The sequence below is a fragment of the Pelobates fuscus genome, chromosome 7 (assembly GCF_036172605.1).
Source record: "Pelobates fuscus isolate aPelFus1 chromosome 7, aPelFus1.pri, whole genome shotgun sequence".
NCBI lineage: Eukaryota > Metazoa > Chordata > Amphibia > Anura > Pelobatidae > Pelobates > Pelobates fuscus.
In genome coordinates, this window is record NC_086323.1 from 14197528 (window position 1) to 14217922 (window position 20395).

At 43.8% G+C, this 20395-nt stretch overlaps 1 protein-coding gene across 1 annotated transcript in view; it reads right to left on the bottom strand.

Moving 5' to 3' along the window:
• Positions 1-2560: 2560 nt before the first annotated feature.
• Positions 2561-20395, bottom strand: part of ERI3 (ERI1 exoribonuclease family member 3) — a 262591-nt gene continuing 244756 nt past the window's right edge. The window contains exon 9 of the mRNA XM_063428007.1: positions 2561-4329. Within this exon, the coding sequence (XP_063284077.1) occupies positions 4247-4329 (83 nt within the window). The 3' untranslated portion in view covers positions 2561-4246. The remainder of the gene's footprint in view (positions 4330-20395) is intronic.

Genomic DNA, 20395 nt, shown 5'->3' on the forward strand with positions numbered 1-20395 from the left:
CAGAATGTCAAATCCAATTGTAGATCCATCGGTTTCTTTCAAATGCTCCAAAGTATGCGCCAGAAAATTTAGTCCTAGGGCCGTCAATAGATTTTACATATGTTTATGTAATATAACGCAAACAGGAGAAAAAAAGATGTTAAAATAGTGTAATACTGTTAAAATGTAATCTGCCATACAGTTATAAAATAATCACAAATACACGTTCCTGATATGAGACAAAGTAACGTTAATTTCACTCCTTGTGTTAGTCAGTATCATTCCGAATGCTGAGCAATGGGTGCCAATGGATCTTTAGTAGCCGGATAACTAAAACATTACGACATTGGAATCTGATTTACATGCCATGGCTACTACGGCATGTCAAGTGTTAAAATGGAAATAAGTAAAATGTCATACATTTATTCATAGCTAAATTCAGTTGGGCAGAATTACTTTCTCTAACTTTTATAATAAATATTAACCAACAGGAAAGGGCCACACTGCCTGGAGCACTTACTGAATCTCCCACATAATACGTATCATAGCGCTAATAGTTTTGCCAAAAGATATCCCAGCTCAGTCGCTTCACTACATAATGGCTTTTCGATATCCTAATTTAACATCAGATGACGAACACACGGCACATTTTAACCCTGCCCATTCCATGATGTGTACTAATCTCATTACAGTATTGGGAAAGAGTAGGTTTCAATTGAGTCTCATTTCCTATGACCGTGCACCATATGCGCAAACCCTGCCATGTCGTATGGGTGGTGTAATCAGTTGGGTCAGTCAATAATAGTGGGCAGGAGTGGTCTAGCAGAGTGTCCGTATTTCACCTGAGGCCCGAACTTGCCGTACCCTCCCGTTGGGACTAGTGGTACTAATCTCATTACATGTGTTAGGAGATGATATTATAATGGCCTTCCGTCTAGTAAACATCATCTGAGATAAAGATAGGATATTAAATACGCAGGGAGAGTATATAGAATGGGTTTAGTTGTATGATCTTTTGGCAAAAAATGATTTAACCACATAATATAATCATGGATAATTTTAGATCCAGCAATGAACCTTTCCCATTGATTATCAATTATCGCACCACCACCGGTAAAGCACAATATTGTGACACAACAGATTGGATGCAACACTTTGTTGCATTCACAGAGATTTGCTATTGAAGGTTTACTCCATCCGGTTGTAAATTATAGAATTTAAAGTAGTAATGCACTATTGGGCATTATTCATTAACCACCACCCCCAACAAACCTATAAATTAAAGAAAAACTAACCTGGATTCCAAAGACGGGCAAAGCTCCCCTCGATGGATTCCATGTCTTGTTCGTTGTCACAGCCGCCCATGCGCAGTTCATTAAGCTCAGAGTGCACGAGGGAGGATTTGGACAGAGGACATATTGTATTGCACAGAATTTATTTCCCCCCCTCCCACCCCCTGCACATATCAACAGATTGGATGCAATGTGCATTGTTTCAAGCAGAAATTCTGCACATATATATTCCTACCACCATATATATTCCTACCATTATGACCACTACTAAAAGCAGAAGTGGTCATGGTTGGAGTCACCCTTTAAGTAATAGGAACATGTGCTCTTTTCTCCTCTCTGACCATTTACATTAATGGTGCAAACCAGACGAAGATTAGTCCTTCATTCCTTATTACATTATTGATAAAGCATAAAAACATATGCAAAAACATACATACATCTGAGGTTCCTGTGTTTGCAATAAAGCCCTCACCAAACCAGGAAGTGACTCAGCCGGTCCAAATGCTCCCATAATGTTCGATAGCACCCCTGAACTTATCTCACAAATCCCTGCACAGCAGAGATAGATAGATAAAGCAGGGTATTCCAAGAGTTGCAGTTCAGTCAGTTTACTACGGTGCGCAGGGAGACAGGGGACCTCCTTACACCATAACCTTATAGCTGCAGTTATAATACACTGTGTGCAGGGAGACAGGGGACCTCCTTACACCATAACCTTATAGCTGCAGTTATAATACACTGTGTGCGGGGAGACAGGGGACCTCCTTACACCATAACCTTATAGCTGCAGTTATAATACACTGTGTGCGGGGAGACAGGGGACCTCCTTACACCATAACCTTATAGCTGCAGTTATAATGCACTGTGTGCGGGGAGACAGGGGGCCTCCTTACACCATAACCTTATAGCTGCAGTTATAATACACTGTGTGCGGGGAGATAAGGGACCTCCTTACACCATAACCTTATAGCTGCAGTTATAATACACTGTGTGCAGGGAGACAGGGAACCTCCTTACACCATAACCTTATAGCTGAAGTTATAATGCACTGTGTGCAGGGAGACAGGGAACCTCCTTACACCATAACCTTATAGCTGCAGTTATAATACACTGTGTGCAGGGAGACAGGGGACCTCCTTACACCATAACCTTATAGCTGCAGTTATAATACACTGTGTGTGGGGAGACAGGGGACCTCCTTACACCATAACCTTATAGCTGCAGTTATAATACACTGTGTACGGGGAGACAGGGGACCTCCTTACACCATAACCTTATAGCTGCAGTTATAATACACTGTGTACGGGGAGACAGGGGACCTCCTTACACCATAACCTTATAGCTGCAGTTATAATACACTGTGTGCGGGGAGACAGGGGACCTCCTTACACCATAACCTTATAGCTGCAGTTATAATACACTGTGTACGGGGAGACAGGGGACCTCCATAAACCATAACTTTATAGCTGTAGTTACAATACACCATGTATGGGGAGACAGGGACAGGTTGTTTTTTACTCAGTAACCCGAGCATAAGTTATTATGGTACATAAAGTGTCCCTTTTGTACACACTGAATGGTTCAAGCTCATTGCTATTTAAGTCTGAAAAGGCAGTCTTTTAAGTTTTAGATGTTAGACAGCCATTCTTACTTTGATGACCAGTTCTAGTTATTATAGTTAAGACATTAAACGGAGTTCTCCCTTTGATCCATTGGAGATTTTCCTACCTGTTTGACTTTCTGACAAATTAAGCTAGACTATGCAAGAAACAAACTGTTAGAGTACTTGTGGTGTCGCTTTAAAAAGACTCGCCACTGACAAAATACAAAAAATAAAAATCACTGCTTAGTAGATATACCCACAATGAACACATACATGCATTCAATTATACAATTTTACATTTGGGTTATATCTAAAAATAGCTTGCAGAAGCTACAGCTTTCATATCTGCAGTGTTTGTAAGCCCTCCCCTTCTTCCCAGCCCAGACTTTCTGTGGCTGTCCAATCACAGACTTCTCAATGCAGCTCAATGCGATATCTCTGCAAGGCCAGTGCTTTGAGCGATTGCTTGTCTCTGGGTGGGGGAGGTAACTTATAAGAAGAAAGCAAGGGACTCTTTGCACAGCACTCAAACAAAGGGCACCTTTTGTTATAAACAAGCTCTCACATAATGTTATTCGTTTGTCTCAAATCGGAAACATGAGAAAGTAAAATGTTACTTATTGGTTCACAGTATTTCACTACGTAGGCATCAATAATACTACATGGCAGCTGAACTATGCATGCTGCCAGGAAGTGTTTAAAATGCTCACCGAGAGCAGGAAACGCTAAGTTACATGTGAGCAAGAAACGCTCCATTGCATGAGAGCAGAAAACGTTCCGTTACATGTGAGCAGGAAATGCTCCGTTACATGTGAGTCAGGCTTGATACACCGGATCTTCCTTTTCCAAATTATTATGGCTATTGGTTGAAATTGGGTATAAAATCTACAACTGCATTTTATTTTCCAGCCTACTGGACTACACTTTTGTTTATTTAATACACGTTGGCCAATGTGAGCTTCATGTTTTACTGGGTAAACTGTGTCTTTTCAGAAATTCTGAAGCCAGGTTCCAATTCTATTTCACATGTTCTTCGCACCTCATTCAGCATTTCTTAAGCTCCAAAGCCATGATGACCCAGGTGGAGAGAGCATGTGGGATGTATGGGGTTTATATCATTTAGGAGGTAGACAAGAGAGAGGTGGCGTGGCGGGGAAATTGACACAGGTATGTAACAGATTTCTGTGGTGGATATATATACAGCACTGGCTCTTTCCTGAAACTGGTACTTAGTCCATGACAATCAAGCTGTTGTGCCCCTCCAACTTGAGTCCTGTATCCTGTCGGTCCTCCCATGTTAAAACACGGTAAGGGAAGCGCTACATGCAGCCTCCTGCCCCACTACCACCCCGCAGCCCACTCCCCGAATGCATCAGATGCGTCTGGAAGTCTGCTTGAAGATGAAGCCTCGGTGAGCTAGGGTCTTCATGATGTTAGCAATGTTCCTGCAATCATCTGAAAAACAAGAAACACAGAATACAGTTAATATCGGTGTCACAGAGGACAAGATGTCAGTTACAGACAAGGGAACTGCACAGGCCTGTAAGGAAACCAGGAAAAATCCAAGTAAGAACGCAGAGGAAACAGACAATCTATTACCCCCTAGGAATTCTCCTGTATGTCACAGACTTTTCTTTACATTTTGCGGTTACACTCTCACAGACATTGCATTACAACAATGATGGTTGATCTTGGGAACTGCAATTGTTCATAGACTACATTTCCCATTATGCATTTTCAGTTCCACAATTTTGCATGTCTATACCTAAGCCCATTAAACCTGAACCTCTACATATTATATAATATCACTACATTTGGCAGCTTAGCGTGCCAGGAATGTGGTGATACTGTACCCTGTTCAAACACTGGCACGTGATTCTTTCTCATGGCATACTGAATAGCCACATATCGAATAGCCATGTTCTGAAGACATATCAGCACTGAGCAGGGGTATAAGGAACATGCTCTGCTCCCACTGAAAACAAGTGAAAAGGCTGAAGAGTGTTCCAGTCTAGGATGAGTGCCTGCTGACCGCGGCAAAGCAAGAGATTTAAAGCAGATGTATCAACTTCAAAGACATATTTGTGTTTATTAATTCTGCATGAGCTAACGCATTCATTAATAACATGGGGTTATCTCAATGGGTAAACAAGACAATGATTTCATTCTTACAAAACATAATGTGTTGTGATTTGTTATTGGAGCTACCGGCTCAGACACTTTAATTTTGTTGCCCCTCTGCCAACTGCAACAGTTCCCTGTTGTTTATGAAATTCCCAAATTATTTAGCATTGCTCCAGTCGCAAGGAATAACAGTAAAAATCAGCTGAACAAACGCAGCAGCTCCAACACGAGAGCTGGACGAAACGCGTCAGATATGCCTTTTATTATTTTAATCTAAGTTTTACCTCCCCTGTGTCCTGGATTATTTGTTTTTACACTGATTTCCCTATTGTGACCCATTCCCACAGCACCAGAAAGCCTTCGCTATTCACTTTTCCTGTGTTTCTGTGAGCTTAATACGTTTAGCTTTTATTAGGATATGTTAACGGCGACCTTTTTTTCTCTCTTTGTCTCTAGTCTGCCGTGTCGTAATTCACATGTGGACGCTGACCTCTAAACAGGGCTGAGAGATCAGTAACGTGCTCTAACCGATACCTTTTAATGAATGTGTGGGTTTACTTTACATAAAGAAATTAACAGACATACTTACCAGTTGGGGACTTGGGAAAAAATCCTGGGGGGAGGGGGGAAAGGAGGGGTATTTAACAAGTCCACTACGCCAGAACCACCAAGGCTGACGACTCTCAGCCAAAGAATTCTTTCCTGTGCATATAAATATGCACAGAATTGACATTTGCAAGCATGGAACTCTTGTTACATCCCCGGCAGCAAACCGACTAAACTTAGCAAAACAATACACATACAGACTGCAGGCACCATAACCACTTCAAACCACTGAAGTGGTTATGGTGCTTGGAGTAATGGTTTATTTCCTAAGAAGTACTACACCGTCCTGTTTGGTTGTTCTGTTTAGGTTTTTTAATCTCTTTGTAACAAGAAGTTAGGCAAATATCATGACTGTTCTGGCATCTTATGTTTCAAGAAAGGGTTAAGCTTTAATAATGCTGTGTTCATTTTTTTCACTATAACAGACATTTATAGACAGGTAAAAGCTAAACACCTATATAAAATGTTAACCCTTACAGGGTTATGACAGATAATAAGCTTAAATCTCCCCCAAAAGGTGACTAATGCCTGTATTTGCTGTCGGGAAAACGCAGGTCCCCGTGGAGGGGGGTAAATGAAAAGGAAGAGAAGAGGAACTATTATTCACCAAAGCAGGAAGGACGGCCAGCTTCGTCTGAAATAGAACCTGGACTTTAAATTGATTCCTGCTGTCTATATTTCATGTTGGAAATTGGCTTGTAAATCCATGTTTTGATCTATGGGGACCGTCTCCTTAAGAAAAAGCTAAAGTAAATGTGTAATTTCTCCCATGACAGAACACAGCAGACTCGTCCATCCTTCTTCCCTCTCCCCTCTGTTTTAGGACAGCTGCGTTCTGTCGGATTACCGCTTTTTCTTCCTCGCCCCCACGCCTTGATGTCTCCATTTCATTACACCACGGCCATTTATCAAACTGTTACCGTAAGGGTGACTTTGCCAACTTGTGTGTGGCAGGCGCTGAGGCAGTGCCATGGTCGTGGAGGGAGAGAGGCTGTCTGAGATGTGGACCTGGGGAGGGAGAGGTAAGGGGGGGGGGGGGCATGTAGAGATTGAAGATAGGACAGAGGGAAAAAAATGAAAATGAATGTTCAGGGGTAGAGGAGGCTGTATTCCTACTGATGTGTAAATGATAAAGAAGACTCAACATCCATCTCTCGGTGTAAACCTGCAGAGTGCTTTATAATCAAGCACAGGCGGTAATAATGTGAAATTAGGTCTCTCTATCAAAGGGGAGGCCTTTTAATCACGGCTTAAAGGGTGCGAGCGCTGTTTATCATAATTGAACTGTATCTGGGCTAATTGTGGCCATATTTCACTGTCTAGGAGACACAAGTTCTGTTTGAGAGCAAAGAGAGGCGGCTAAGACTAGGATTTGGGCAGAATCTGCCAGGGATGGGAGGCACGTACCGCTGGCCCTTTCTCTGGGATCTGGCAGGGCCCTGATCAGGCTGGCTGAGCATCATGGGAGCTGTAGTCCACATCAATGGGAATAGCAGAATTTATAAAGCACCAACCTATTCAGAAGCCCTGTACAACGGGTGGCTTAAACTGTAAGAAAACAAGTTTGCCGTATAGGACCGGAGCAAGAGAGAAGTAGGGGAAAATCGATTCTAGTACTCCATTTGTATGTGTTAAAATCTAGTGCTGTAATTATACCCTGACACATGTGATTCCATTACACGCCACCATTATTGTATCCATACTAACCGCAAGTACCAATAATAAGAACGCAGATCCAATGAGTACATACATTTCCTAATAATGTTAGCAGTCACATAAAATACATAGAAAGAAATCAGCACGCACTCAAGGTGCCACCACACCTGGTCACGCTATGCAGAGCTTGCCAGTGATGTCACAATCCCCAGTAGTGTAGCACAGACATAACAAAGTTACAAAGTTACCAGTATAATAATGCAATGCATAAAATGCAATGAAATGATTAGATAATAATGGAGAGTTTTGCATACACCGTAATGATATGGTGTTGAGGGCCACTCGCGCAGATATTTTATGTGGATCTCCCCTTTGCTGCATTTAGCTGTCTTCCTGCCGCAATGTCCCCTAGAGGTGGAAGAAGGAACGTACACGTGCAACATGTGATTCTAGTGCAACAAAGAAAGTGATCTGTAACCCCTGTGGCACAGATTTATGCTCGCTGATCCTTCACCCCATCTGTTATGGCACAGGCAAAATCTCCATTATTAAACCTCTGTTTGGGCTCTAACACAGGTCACAGGGACGGGATTGTCTTTTGTTCCTTACCAGCCAGCATATTAATGGATATGCAGTCACAGTCCAATGATCAAAAGTAAACTACAATAATTATGTTATTTCATTAATTTAGACTGCTCCGATTGCACAATTTACCCCACTATAAAAGCCAGCACAAATACGCGTTACCAAACATGCCTGTAAATACACCAACTTATTATGCGATGATAAGAGGCAGGAGTCACATTAAAGCAATTGTATATATAAGCATGAAAGCGTGTCACGGAGCACGTGAGTGTGACAGCAGGGATAACGAGGACAATCTGGTAGAAGCGTGAAGTTAAGGTCACCTACAGAAAAAAAACACTTTTAATTAAACTTAGAGCTCTGTCCCTTGCCCTGGGGCAATGCATGGCAGGTCTAGTTAAATTTTCGCATATGACACAGCCCCACAGCTCTCAGAACAGGCCGAGAAGTAATTTCAGTAATTTTTAGCTAATGGACAGGGTTATGTCCCCAATAACTTAGCAATGAATTGGACTGCGCAGTTCCTGGGATCATCTCTCTGCACTGACAGCGGCCAGTTCCCATTACACAGAGAAGGAATCCATGGCTGCAGGGCCTTGCTAAAGAGATAGAGGGTCTGCCTAGCATTAACTCTTCCTAATAGGCACATCTTCATGGCCTTCAGCAACACGCGGCTCTACGTTAAATGGCAAATACAAGGGGAAGATTTAAAGTCTCCCTAGCAGAGGGCGTTTGTAAACAGCCTTCTGCCCTCTAAGCTAGTCTGATGTCACAGTGCAGAGCGGTAATGAAGAACATGGTAACTGCTGAACCCTGTAACGTGGGCTCTGTGTGACTCTAAAATGTGTCTTTTATCTCCTTAGCATCATTCGGGGAGTTACATAGGTAACTGCTCACAAAGAGATCCAATATCTTGGGAGAAAACAGAACAAAGAAAAGTGCAAATGTAAATCGTGACAGCAAGAGGTAGGTATGAAACATGGCCGCTCCCATGCAGTTTTGAGTCCCTAAATCTAGCTGCAATTTCAATTCTAACCTTAACCGTACATTCCTTAACTCCTTGTGATGGACGGCACCCCCTTATCCTACACCTCACTGTAACCTAGCCTTATCTACCTTGCAAGACCTTTCTAAACAGCCCTTAAGTTACAGATCTAAGTTATAAGTAAGTTATGGAGTACACTCCATGGGCTCAGCTGACAGAATATAGGAGTGACAAAATTAGCTGTTGGCTGTCAGAACAGATTCATGCCCACTAACGACACGTGCCCTGACACCACAAAAAAGTATTTGATTTTTTAACAGTTTTTACTTGGCAGGTATCCATAGATATTTGACATTTACAAACGTATCACGTATCAGGGATGGAAATATTTTTGATATCCCCTACATATAAGTGTGGTTTAAATGTCAATCCTTTTACCCTTGTAACAACAAACTAAAAGCCAAGGACGTTGAAACAATGTGTTCGGTGTTCACTACGATAATCCCAAGTCATAATGCCAAACATGCTTGTCCGTTTTGTAACGGTGATGTGTAAATTGCAGTTTCTAAAAAGTTATTTCAAGGACGCAGGAAAGAATATTGAAAGGAGCCAGACTGCAAATCTGACTTTCTCACGTAAGTGAGTGTCAGGGATTAACACTGGCTGAAGGATTACACCTACTCATCCTCGCTCTTTGACCTGCAGGGATGGAAGACGGCACTCAGACAACAGACCACCGTGAACTGTCAGATCATGACACTCAGCTGGTCGATAGCTAGCGTTATCGAATAAAACGCAATGTTTATAAAATAAACACAAACTGTATCGTTACTACAACATAGAACTATAACAAGAGAACTATTATTTATCATGAAGCTAAAACACACAAACATTTGTTCCAAGACTCACAGGTGATTCAAACGTTTTCATATCAAGACGCTATAATTAAATACGTGGATGACTCTTGTGAGCTAAGAATTAGCTTTGACACATTTACAAATAGCAAATGATTGTGTGATTGTGGCTTTTTATATTCTATCTGTTCTGTGTCAGCAATAATTAAATCACGTGATAAATACATTTTGCATACAGACCCCTGTAACATAAAGGCCAACTGTAGACAACAGTGAGATCATCTGTGATAACACGATATAAACGTACTGTGCGTGAGTTGTGGGAGTTGCATCCTCAGACAACCAGTAACTCACACTAAAGAGTTGGGAATACAAACATGCAGAGTGTGGAGACGCTGAACATAGGTAGAACGGCCCCTACTGGGCGTCTGATTGACAGCATCTCGAGGCGTTACTTAGTGTTTCTTTGAAAAGGTAGCATTTACATTAAAAAGATCGCAATGACAGGCAATAGACACCAGAAACGCTACACTATCACAGGCCTCATCTGGCGCACAAATAAAATCGTCCTGTGTTTTAATTTATTGCAGTGTGACAATAAGGATAAAACATAAGGATAATATTAAATCCTCAGCATCCACCAGTTCGGGTTTAAAACCTTATCCCAGAGAGCTGCTGCATTTACGGGTGAAGCCAAGCTTGTCGGATGCGATCAAACTCCAATTTCAGGAAATGTTAGTGGATCACTCACAGACATCATGGCTGATGGTCAGTGGCTCTCGAGGTCTAGATATGGACAAACTATTTTTTAAATATAATTTTTTTATTTTTAAATATAAAATTACAACTAAGGAATGATATGCTGCACTTATTTTAAAATGTCATAATGGATTGTCAGACTAATGCCACACACCTAACTTGGGTTCCTGTCGGAGAGTTTATTGAACTAATAGGATTACAGGTGACATGTTTTCAATAAGCATCTTCACCAAGGCCAAATTTCCATCTCAGGCGCCTGTGTGTCCCGGACTTATCATCTAACACCAATCCAAAATGGACTTTGCCACTCACACCGCAGCTTCTGAGGTAGCATCCACCGCACCTACTCCATACAGCAATCTATGAAATACTGTTAATATGTGTGATAATTAATCCTTTATACAAACCTCAGTAATTCTCATAATTATCCTCTGATACCACTGTCTGCTGGGATCAATGGCTAACTGTCTATCCTGGCATTGTTGATGGGTGGACCCTGTAAGGTAAGTATCTGTGGGTGAAAGAGGAGAGGACTTGGCTTCACTCATGTGTCCAGACCAATCACACATATGACAGTTTTGCATTCCGTATTCCTGGAACCCTGAGGAATTGTTAACTACATCTGAGTTAAAAATATGAATTTATGTCCAGATCCGGCTCAGAGTGGTGAAGGAAATTGTTCAGAAACTCATTAAAAAAAAACAATAAGAATTCTATTTTGGTATTTAAGGATCGTAGTTTTATAATTGAGACAGAAACATGTGATGATGATATGAGCGATAATAGCAGGATATTATATAACTTAACAGTAATCAGCAGTAAGGTGCAAACTGAGTAGCAACATTAAATAAAGGAGTTTCTCTTACAGTGAGTTGATCCTAAATCTGAGCTGTCAGTAACTGTTTAGTACAGGGGAGAACAACTCATAAACTCTTGATATTGGCTACTTTAATTATATGACTATGATCTCCCTAAGTTAAAAAACTAACCAATGAAGACTATGAGTGTCTGGTGTTGCCGCATTCCCTCTGCATTTTGGATCTAGACTGTGTGTGGGATCAGCATTAAATGTTAAGGTTCTCTCTGTAATGGCACACGCTAGCTTAAACGTGTATGACGTTGGAACGGGGACACACTAAAGAACAAGGTTTAAACTGCTGTCCGTTCTCAGGATTCTAATAAACTTTTATTAAGCATCATAACAATTACAGCTGCCTGAGATACAAAGTGTACCCTGGCCTTGCTTCCTGGTAATAAGGCAAGCAGTTTAGTAACGGTTTGCCTCATACCTGGCCCCCCGTTGGGCTCCTCCTAACTAGGAATACTTAGGAAATTGTGTCTGATTCTTGGTTCACTATCACACCAGGACAACTATGGTCATTCACATGATTCAGTGCAGATTCTAATCAAAATGTACCAAAGTCAAGCACATTATGGCTGAATCACTTCCAATAAACGCTAGGCAAACTTACTGATAATTATTAGAAACAAATTCAGAACAAAAATACCCGATAAGGATTAAAAATATCAAACAACAAGAATGGAAGAACACGGTGCTAATATGCAATTACAGCTTCTCATTGATTTTACCATGTAATCCGCTCCGACTGATTTAATAATGCATTACAGGCTGGGCTCAGGGGATCGCAGACAAGAGATTTTATAAACTCTAATCAAAAACAAAAACTCGGAGGCAAAAAAGAGAGAAAACTACGCAAAACACTAGTGTTAGATGAGTGTTTGGGGAATTATTCAATAACAATTTGTAAGGCAAATACTCACAAACCCTCTCCGTGTAGGCCGGAGTTAGGAAACTACAGCCATTCAGCTGGTAATAGACTGCAGCGCCTATCGCTCTTAGCCAAAGACAGACAATATAAAGAGACAACATAGAGTGACATTGTAGCAGCCCAAGCCACCTTGGGCAATATGGACAGATGCATTGTGGGACACCAGATAGCACACATGAGTGTGATGTAACTTACTTCATGAACAGCCAGAATGTTTATAATGTAGAGAGGCTTCTTTAGAATACATTGTATTCATAGAGGAATTGTCACCGTTAAATAAAACATAGAAAATCACCTACAATTTGTTTTTGTTGTTTTTAGGTGTTTATTAGATTTAGCAGTTGATGTCACAATCCAATTGGCCGGCGCACGCTGCTCACTCTGTGATGATTGACAAGCGTAAAATGATGTTTATAACAATTTATTGACAGGGAGCCAAGATGGAAGCGAATTTGTACATTGGATTCTATTTCTCACGCCTTATTTGTTAAATATAGGGGAGAAATGAACATTATATTTAAAACTCTGGGAAGGCTTTAACTCACCCCCAGTCTGCACACCTGAGCTACGTAGAAAGACAAACTAAGTACTATTGTACTATCGTACTATCTGTGTAACACAGTGAATATACAACATCACAATCAGAGAAATAGAAAATGAATAAAATGGCAAGCAATTCTTTACACGATTTAAAACGTTGTTTGTGTCGTCTAGAATACGTTTCTTGGTCGAACGCATGCAGACACTGTCACATCATCTTTTATGCCATATTGTGACATTTTTACAAGAATCCGTGTAATTTTAAATATTATTTTATCAGCCGTCTGGGAGATTTCTAAATGCTAAAGTCACTCATATAGCCTCCACAAAAAAACATTTATTCAGATGATCTTACATTTCATCTCAACTCTAGGTGATATAAACAGATATTACGTTTATAGCGCATAAAAATATTAGTCTTGCATAGAAAATACATTGAGAAGAAATAAAATTACCCCCCCCCCCCCAACATTCACACCATTTGGTATCCAAAAATACCAATAAAAGAATGGCTTTCTATTATTTTTCTATAACCCTGAGCTGACCCAGTCTTTCATAGAACGAGTCTAAATCAATTCTGCCGTAATATTACATTATCAATAAACAATATTCCTACAATAAACTCATTGATTTTTCAGTAGAGTCCATCTGCTATGGTGAGATGCTGGGAGAAGATGGGGTCAGAGCTTTTCCACTACAAATCTTAATTTTCACCTTTATTCCAATCTAAAGGAGAAAAAAAAAATAGCCGATAGCAAGGCATAACCTAAAGAAAAATGCGGGCGGCAGTTTATAATCATTAGGCCTATTGAATATAAAGTAATATGTTTATGTAGGACATTGAGGTAATGTGATAATCTGTCTGTGTATGAGGAAGAAATCTACTTAGCAGGTCTGTCAGTCTGACAAGAAAAATGTGCCCATAAAATAAGAAATACATTGAGTGGAAGCCTGAGACGGTGAGAAGTGATGGTTTCGCTGCTCACGGATACTACGTATTGCTCCGACAAACAACATGGAGACAATCCTGCAGCCGTGCGTTATGAGATATAAGGATTTTTAGCAAAACACACATTGTTTGGTATCTAGACATTAAAATGAGGAGAAATTATAGTCTGTGGCGTTCACTTAAATGAGATTTGTAAAGAACTGGCAAAGGGAATTCCATATTTTGGCCCAAAATAGCCAAATTAGAAATATTTTCAGCTGGGTTTCAAGATTGGCTAATTTGGTGATAATTTTGGAATTCGATCATCTTTAAAAAAATGGTCAATTTTGGCATTATTAAATCAGGCGAGTGGTGTGTCCATAGCATAATCAGCATTACGGGCAAAGTGCTCGTTCAGAGGTTGTCATCCAGATATCCCGGTCTGGGCTGTCCATTCACGTTATGGGGTGAAAGTGCAATGCATGGTTTATTTTCCCAACACGAGGTGACAGAGCTGATGTCAGGTGATCAGGAGGTGGAGAGTCACGTGGCTGTGCTGGGCGACTTGTCAGGTCTGATTTAATTATACTGTGTAATTTTGGCCATTTACCTGGTTTAGATAATGTTTCTGGCTCGGATACTTTGGTCTATATTTTGCTATTTGCATTGCATTGTCATAAATCACTTTTTTTTAATGTTTTCTACTTTAATCTTGTGAATGTTTAGAGTGTCATTGTAAATGGGTGGTCTCAAGCCTCTAGACTGTACAGGATTTTTCACTTTAGCTATGTGAGGCTAAGGCACTGCAATTCTACGGTTATAGTGGTCCTCAGCCGCCCGGTCCACATGGCCAGCTCTGGTTTGCTGTCTAGGAGGGTGCCTTGTCACACAATACATTCCCTAACTCCACCAATCATTCTATCACCAGCACATCCCCACTTACACCTTGTCCCTCTGTGGACCCAAACACATACTTACTGGGCAGGAAGTAGACTCCATGAGTGACTTCTTAAGACAGGTTATAACAGTGAACCAACAGATTGCCACTGTGAATTCAAAGACTCTGGGCACATTTCCATGGTCTCGCAGTGAGTGGGCAGATTCCTATGGTCTTGCAGTGAATGGGCAGATTCCCATGGTCTTGCAGTGAGTGGGCAGATTCCCATGGTCTCGCAGTGAGTGGGCAGATTCCCATAGCCTTGCAGTGAGTGGGCAGATTCCCATGGTCTTGCCTAGAGTGGGTAGATTCCCATGGCCTTTCAGTGAGTGGGCAGATTCCCATGGCCTTGCAGTGAGTGGGCAGATTCCCATGGCCTTGCAATGAGTGGGCAGATTCCCATGGCCTTGCAGTGAGTGGGCAGATTCCCATGGCCTTGCAGTGAGTGGGCAGATTCCCATGGCCTTGCAGTGAGTGGTCAGATTCCCATGGCCTTGCAGTGAGTGGGCAGATTCCCATGGTCTCGCAGTGAGTGGGCACATTCTCATAGTTTCGCAGTGAGTGGGCAGATTCCCATGGCCTTGCAGTGAGTGGGCAGATTCCCATGGCCTTGCAGTGAGTGGGCAGATTCCCATGGCCTTGCAGTGAGTTGGCAGATTCCCATGGCCTTGCAGTGAGTGGGCAGATTCCCATGGTCTTGCAGTGAGTGGGCAGATTCCCATGGTCTTGCAGTGAGTGGGCAGATTCCCATGGTCTTGCAGTGAGTGGGCAGATTCCCATGGTCTCGCAGTGAGTGGGCAGATTCCCATGGCCTTGCAGTGAATGAGTAGATTCCCATGGTCTTTCAGTGAGTGGGCAGATTCCCATAGCCTTGCAGTGAGTGTGTAGATTCCCATGGCCTTGCAGTGAGTGGGCAGATTCCCATGGCCTTGCAGTGAGTGGGCAGATTCCCATGGCCTTGCAGTGAGTGGGCAGATTCCCATGGCCTTGCAGTGAGTGGGCAGATTCCCATGGCCTTGCAGTGAGTGGGCAGATTCCCATGGCCTTGCAGTGAGTGGGCAGATTCCCATGGCCTTGCAGTGAGTGGGCAGATTCCCATGGTCTCGCAGTGAGTGGGCACATTCTCATAGTTTCGCAGTGAGTGGGCAGATTCCCATGGCCTTGCAGTGAGTGGGCAGATTCCCATGGCCTTGCAGTGAGTTGGCAGATTCCCATGGCCTTGCAGTGAGTGGGCAGATTCCCATGGTCTTGCAGTGAGTGGGCAGATTCCCATGGTCTTGCAGTGAGTGGGCAGATTCCCATGGTCTCGCAGTGAGTGGGCAGATTCCCATGGCCTTGCAGTGAATGAGTAGATTCCCATGGTCTTTCAGTGAGTGGGCAGATTCCCATAGCCTTGCAGTGAGTGTGTAGATTCCCATGGCCTTGCAGTGAGTGGGCAGATTCCCATGGTCTCGCAGTGAATGGGCAGATTCCCATGGTCTCGCAGTGAGTGGGCAGATTCCCATGGCCTTGCAGTGAGTGAGTAGATTCCCATGGTCTTGCAGTGAGTGGGCAGATTCCCATGGTCTCGCAGTGAGTGGGCAGATTCCCATGGCCTTGCAGTGAGTGGGCATATTCCCATGGCCTTGCAGTGAGTGTGTAGATTCCCATGGCCTTGCAGTGAGTGGGCAGATTCCCATGGTCTCGCAGTGAGTGGGCAGATTCCCACGGCCTTGCAGTGAGTGAGTAGATTCCCATGGTCTTTCAGTGAGTGGGCAGATTCCCATAGCCTTGCAGTGAATGTGTAGATTCCCATGGCCTTGCAGTGAGTGGGCAGATTCCCATGGTCTCGCAGTGAATGGGCAGATTCCCATGGTCTCACAGTGAGTGGGCAGATTCCCATGGCCTTGCAGTGAGTGAGTAGATTCCCATGGTCTTGCAGTGAGTGGGCAGATTCCCATGGTCTCGCAGTGAGTGGGCAGATTCCCATGGCCTTGCAGTGAGTGAGTAGATTCCCATGGTCTTGCAGTGAGTGGGCAGATTCCCATGGTCTCGCAGTGAGTGGGCAGATTCCCATGGCCTTGCAGTGAGTGGGCAGATTCCCATGGCCTTGCAGTGAGTGGGCAGATTCCCATGGTCTCGCAGTGAGTGGGCAGATTCCCATAGTCTCGCAGTGAGTGGGTAGATTCCCATAGTCTCGCAGTGAGTGGGCAGATTCCCATGGTCTCGCAGTGAGTGGGCAGATTCCCATGGCCTTGCAGTGAGTGTGTAGATTCCCACGGCCTTGCAGTGAGTGAGTAGATTTCCATGGTCTTTCAGTGAGTGGGCAGATTCCCATGGTCTTGCAGTGAGTGGGCAGATTCTCATGGCCTTGCAGTGAGTGGGCAGATTCCCATGGCCTTGCAGTGAGTGGGCAGATTCCCATGGCCTTGCAGTGAGTGGGCAGATTCCCATGGTCTCGCAGTGAGTGGGCAGATTCCCATAGTCTCGCAGTGAGTGGGTAGATTCCCATAGTCTCGCAGTGAGTGGGCAGATTCCCATAGTCTCGCAGTGAGTGGGCAGATTCCCATGGTCTCGCAGTGAGTGTGTAGATTCCCACGGCCTTGCAGTGAGTGAGTAGATTTCCATGGTCTTTCAGTGAGTGGGCAGATTCCCATGGTCTTGCAGTGAGTGGGCAGATTCTCATGGTCTCGCAGTGAGTGGGTAGATTCCCATAGTCTTGCAGTGAGTGTGTAGATTCCCATGGCCTTGCAGTGAGTGGGCAGATTCCCATGGTCTCGCAGTGAGTGGGTAGATTCCCATAGTCTTGCAGTGAGTGTGTAGATTCCCATGGCCTTGCAGTGAGTGGGCAGATTCCCATGGTCTCGCAGTGAGTGGGTAGATTCCCATAGTCTTGCAGTGAGTGGGCAGATTCCCATGGTCTTGCAGTGTGTGGGCAGATTCCCATGGTCTCGCAGTGAGTGGGTAGATTCCCATAGTCTTGCAGTGAGTGTGTAGATTCCCATGGCCTTGCAGTGAGTGGGCAGATTCCCATGGTCTCGCAGTGAGTGGGTAGATTCCCATGGTCTCACAGTGAGTGGGTAGATTCCCATAGTCTTGCAGTGAGTGGGCAGATTCCCATAGTCTTGCAGTGAGTGGGCAGATTCCCATGGTCTCGCAGTGAGTGGGTAGATTCCCATAGTCTTGCAGTGAGTGGGCAGATTCCCATAGTCTTGCAGTGAGTGGGCAGATTCCCATAGTCTCGCAGTGAGTGGGCAGATTCCCATGGTCTTGCAGTGAGTGGGCAGATTCCCATGGTCTTGCAGTGAGTGGGCAGATTCCCATGGGCTCGCAGTGAGTGGGCAGATTCCCATGGGCTCGCAGTGAGTGGGCAGATTCCCATGGGCTCGCAGTGAGTGGGCAGATTCCCATGGTCTCACAGTGAGTGGGCAGATTCCCATAGTCTTGCAGTGAGTGGGCAGATTCCCATGGCCTTGCAGTGAGTGGGCAGATTCCCATGGTCTCGCAGTGAGTGGGTAGATTCCCATAGTCTCGCAGTGAGTGGGCAGATTCCCATGGTCTCGCAGTGAGTGGGCAGATTCTCACTACAAACAGCCGTTAATTGTACTGTCTATGTGTTACCCATAATTGGGCAGTAAATACCATGCGGTGCATCGTTCGCGTGTTTTTCCGCTTGTTTTCATTTTTCCTGTTAAGATGTTATAAAGGAGAGACGCTGTGTGATCCAGAATTCTAGGTATCTCTTAATGCTTTAATAAAGCATTTCTTTTATCACCCTATCACCTGAGTTCCGCTACTAAAGAACATACTTTGTGCTATTGCCGGGCTGGGTTATTCGAGGGTTAATATTTTGACAAATCCAAGGATCAGATCTTTTGCAAAGTTCCCGGGTATGCATCCGAATCCTCAGGGCAGCCCTGCCATAATGCAGAATAGAATGAGTAAGCTGCTGTATTCTAATGGGAAGTGATGTGCCATTAAGGAATGAAGCACTTCATGAAAATTCGCCTTTAATGCTGGAGGGTCATCTGCTAACACTGAGAAGCAGCAAAACTTACTGGAGCATGTAGGTGGCTTTAAACGTGCTCATTTGGTGGGAGCAGGCTCTGCACCTGGGCTGGCGGCAGGAAGACAGATCGCAGGCAGGCTGGGGGCTGAGCAGGTCCATATTTAAGCTGTCCCAATGCTTTATGGTCTGTACACGAGCGAGCCTCAGAGGGATGACGAGCTATCTGTCAATGTTAAAATGGCAGATTCCTGTAAGTGAATAATACCGCTGCCCGCTCCACACAATGCTTCTCTGAGCACAGATGAGAAAAGGACCCCCCCCCCCAGCATCGTCTGCAGTTTACCTTCTGGAAGAAACTCTTTAACACGGGTCCGAGGACACCTGAAATCCGTTATACACAGAGCACCGCCGGCTTTGTGATAGCCACTTATCTATAGATTATCACACGGGCCTCGTCTTCTTCATAATAAATATTTAGATTGGTTTAGAGATGGCATGGGATAAGTGTCTGCAGTCCAGCCGTGCCTGAAGGGCGAATATGAATTCAAAAGATCAAAACAGTGACTAAAAGTGTAAAATATACAAAAAGTACCAATACGAATACCAGCACATAAATACTGATATTAATCCCTTTCTCTTCTTACACATACCCAGTGTTTTACACACTATTTTTATTATATACACTGATCAGTCACAGCATTAAAACCCCCTGCCTAATATTGTGTAGATTCCCCTCGTGCTCGGACTCCACAAGCCCTCTGAACGTGTCCTGTGGTATCTGGTATCAAGACATTAGTAGCAGATCCTTTAAGTCCTGCACGTTGCGAGGTGGGGCCTCCATGGATCGGATTTGTTGTTCCAGCACATCCCATAGATGCTCAATCGGATTGAAATCTGGAGGCCACGGCAACACCTTGAATGCTTTGTCATGTTCCTCAAACCATTTCTGAACAATCTTTGCAGTGCATTATCCTGCTGGAAGAGGCCACAGCCATCAGGGAACACCATTGCCATGTATGGCGTATGTGTTCTGCAACAATCTCTAGATAGGTTGTACGTGTAAAAATAACATCCACTTGAATGGCAGGAACCAAGATTTCCCAGCAGAACATAGCCTAGAGCAGGGGTAGGCAACCTACGGCACTAGTGCCATGCACGGCACTCAAGGTGTCTTTCCACGGCACTCAAGGCTGCTAGAGCCAAGCAGGCTCTGGCCTATCAGGAGTCCCAGGAAACTTCAGATATCTGCTAATATGAAAAGGACAATCCTCAATTAATGAATTGCAGCACATAGAGTAAGTGAACTCAGGTCCCTTCCTCCCAGCACTTGTGAATAGAAATCCACACTGTGGTAGAGCAGCCCACAGCGGATATTGCAGCTCCTGCCCTTCACCTGTACCTGGCCAGCCTGGTCTCCACTGGAACCTAGGGAAGCCACCCCATACTGCTAGATATACACAGAAATGCACAATAACCCTCCCCTCATATAAAAAATAATACGAACAGCCCACACACAATCCGCACAAACGTAACCCGCTAACAATCCACATACATGCACACAACCCCACATGCAGCCTCTCACATGCAATACCCCACACATACACACACTACCAAACACACAATGTGACACATCCATCCACACACACAATTCCACAAGCAGCCCCAATACACAGCCCACATTCATATGTATCATACACGATACCACAAACTACTCCTGAACATATACAATATAATAGCTCATATCCGCACAAATACAACGATACAAAGCA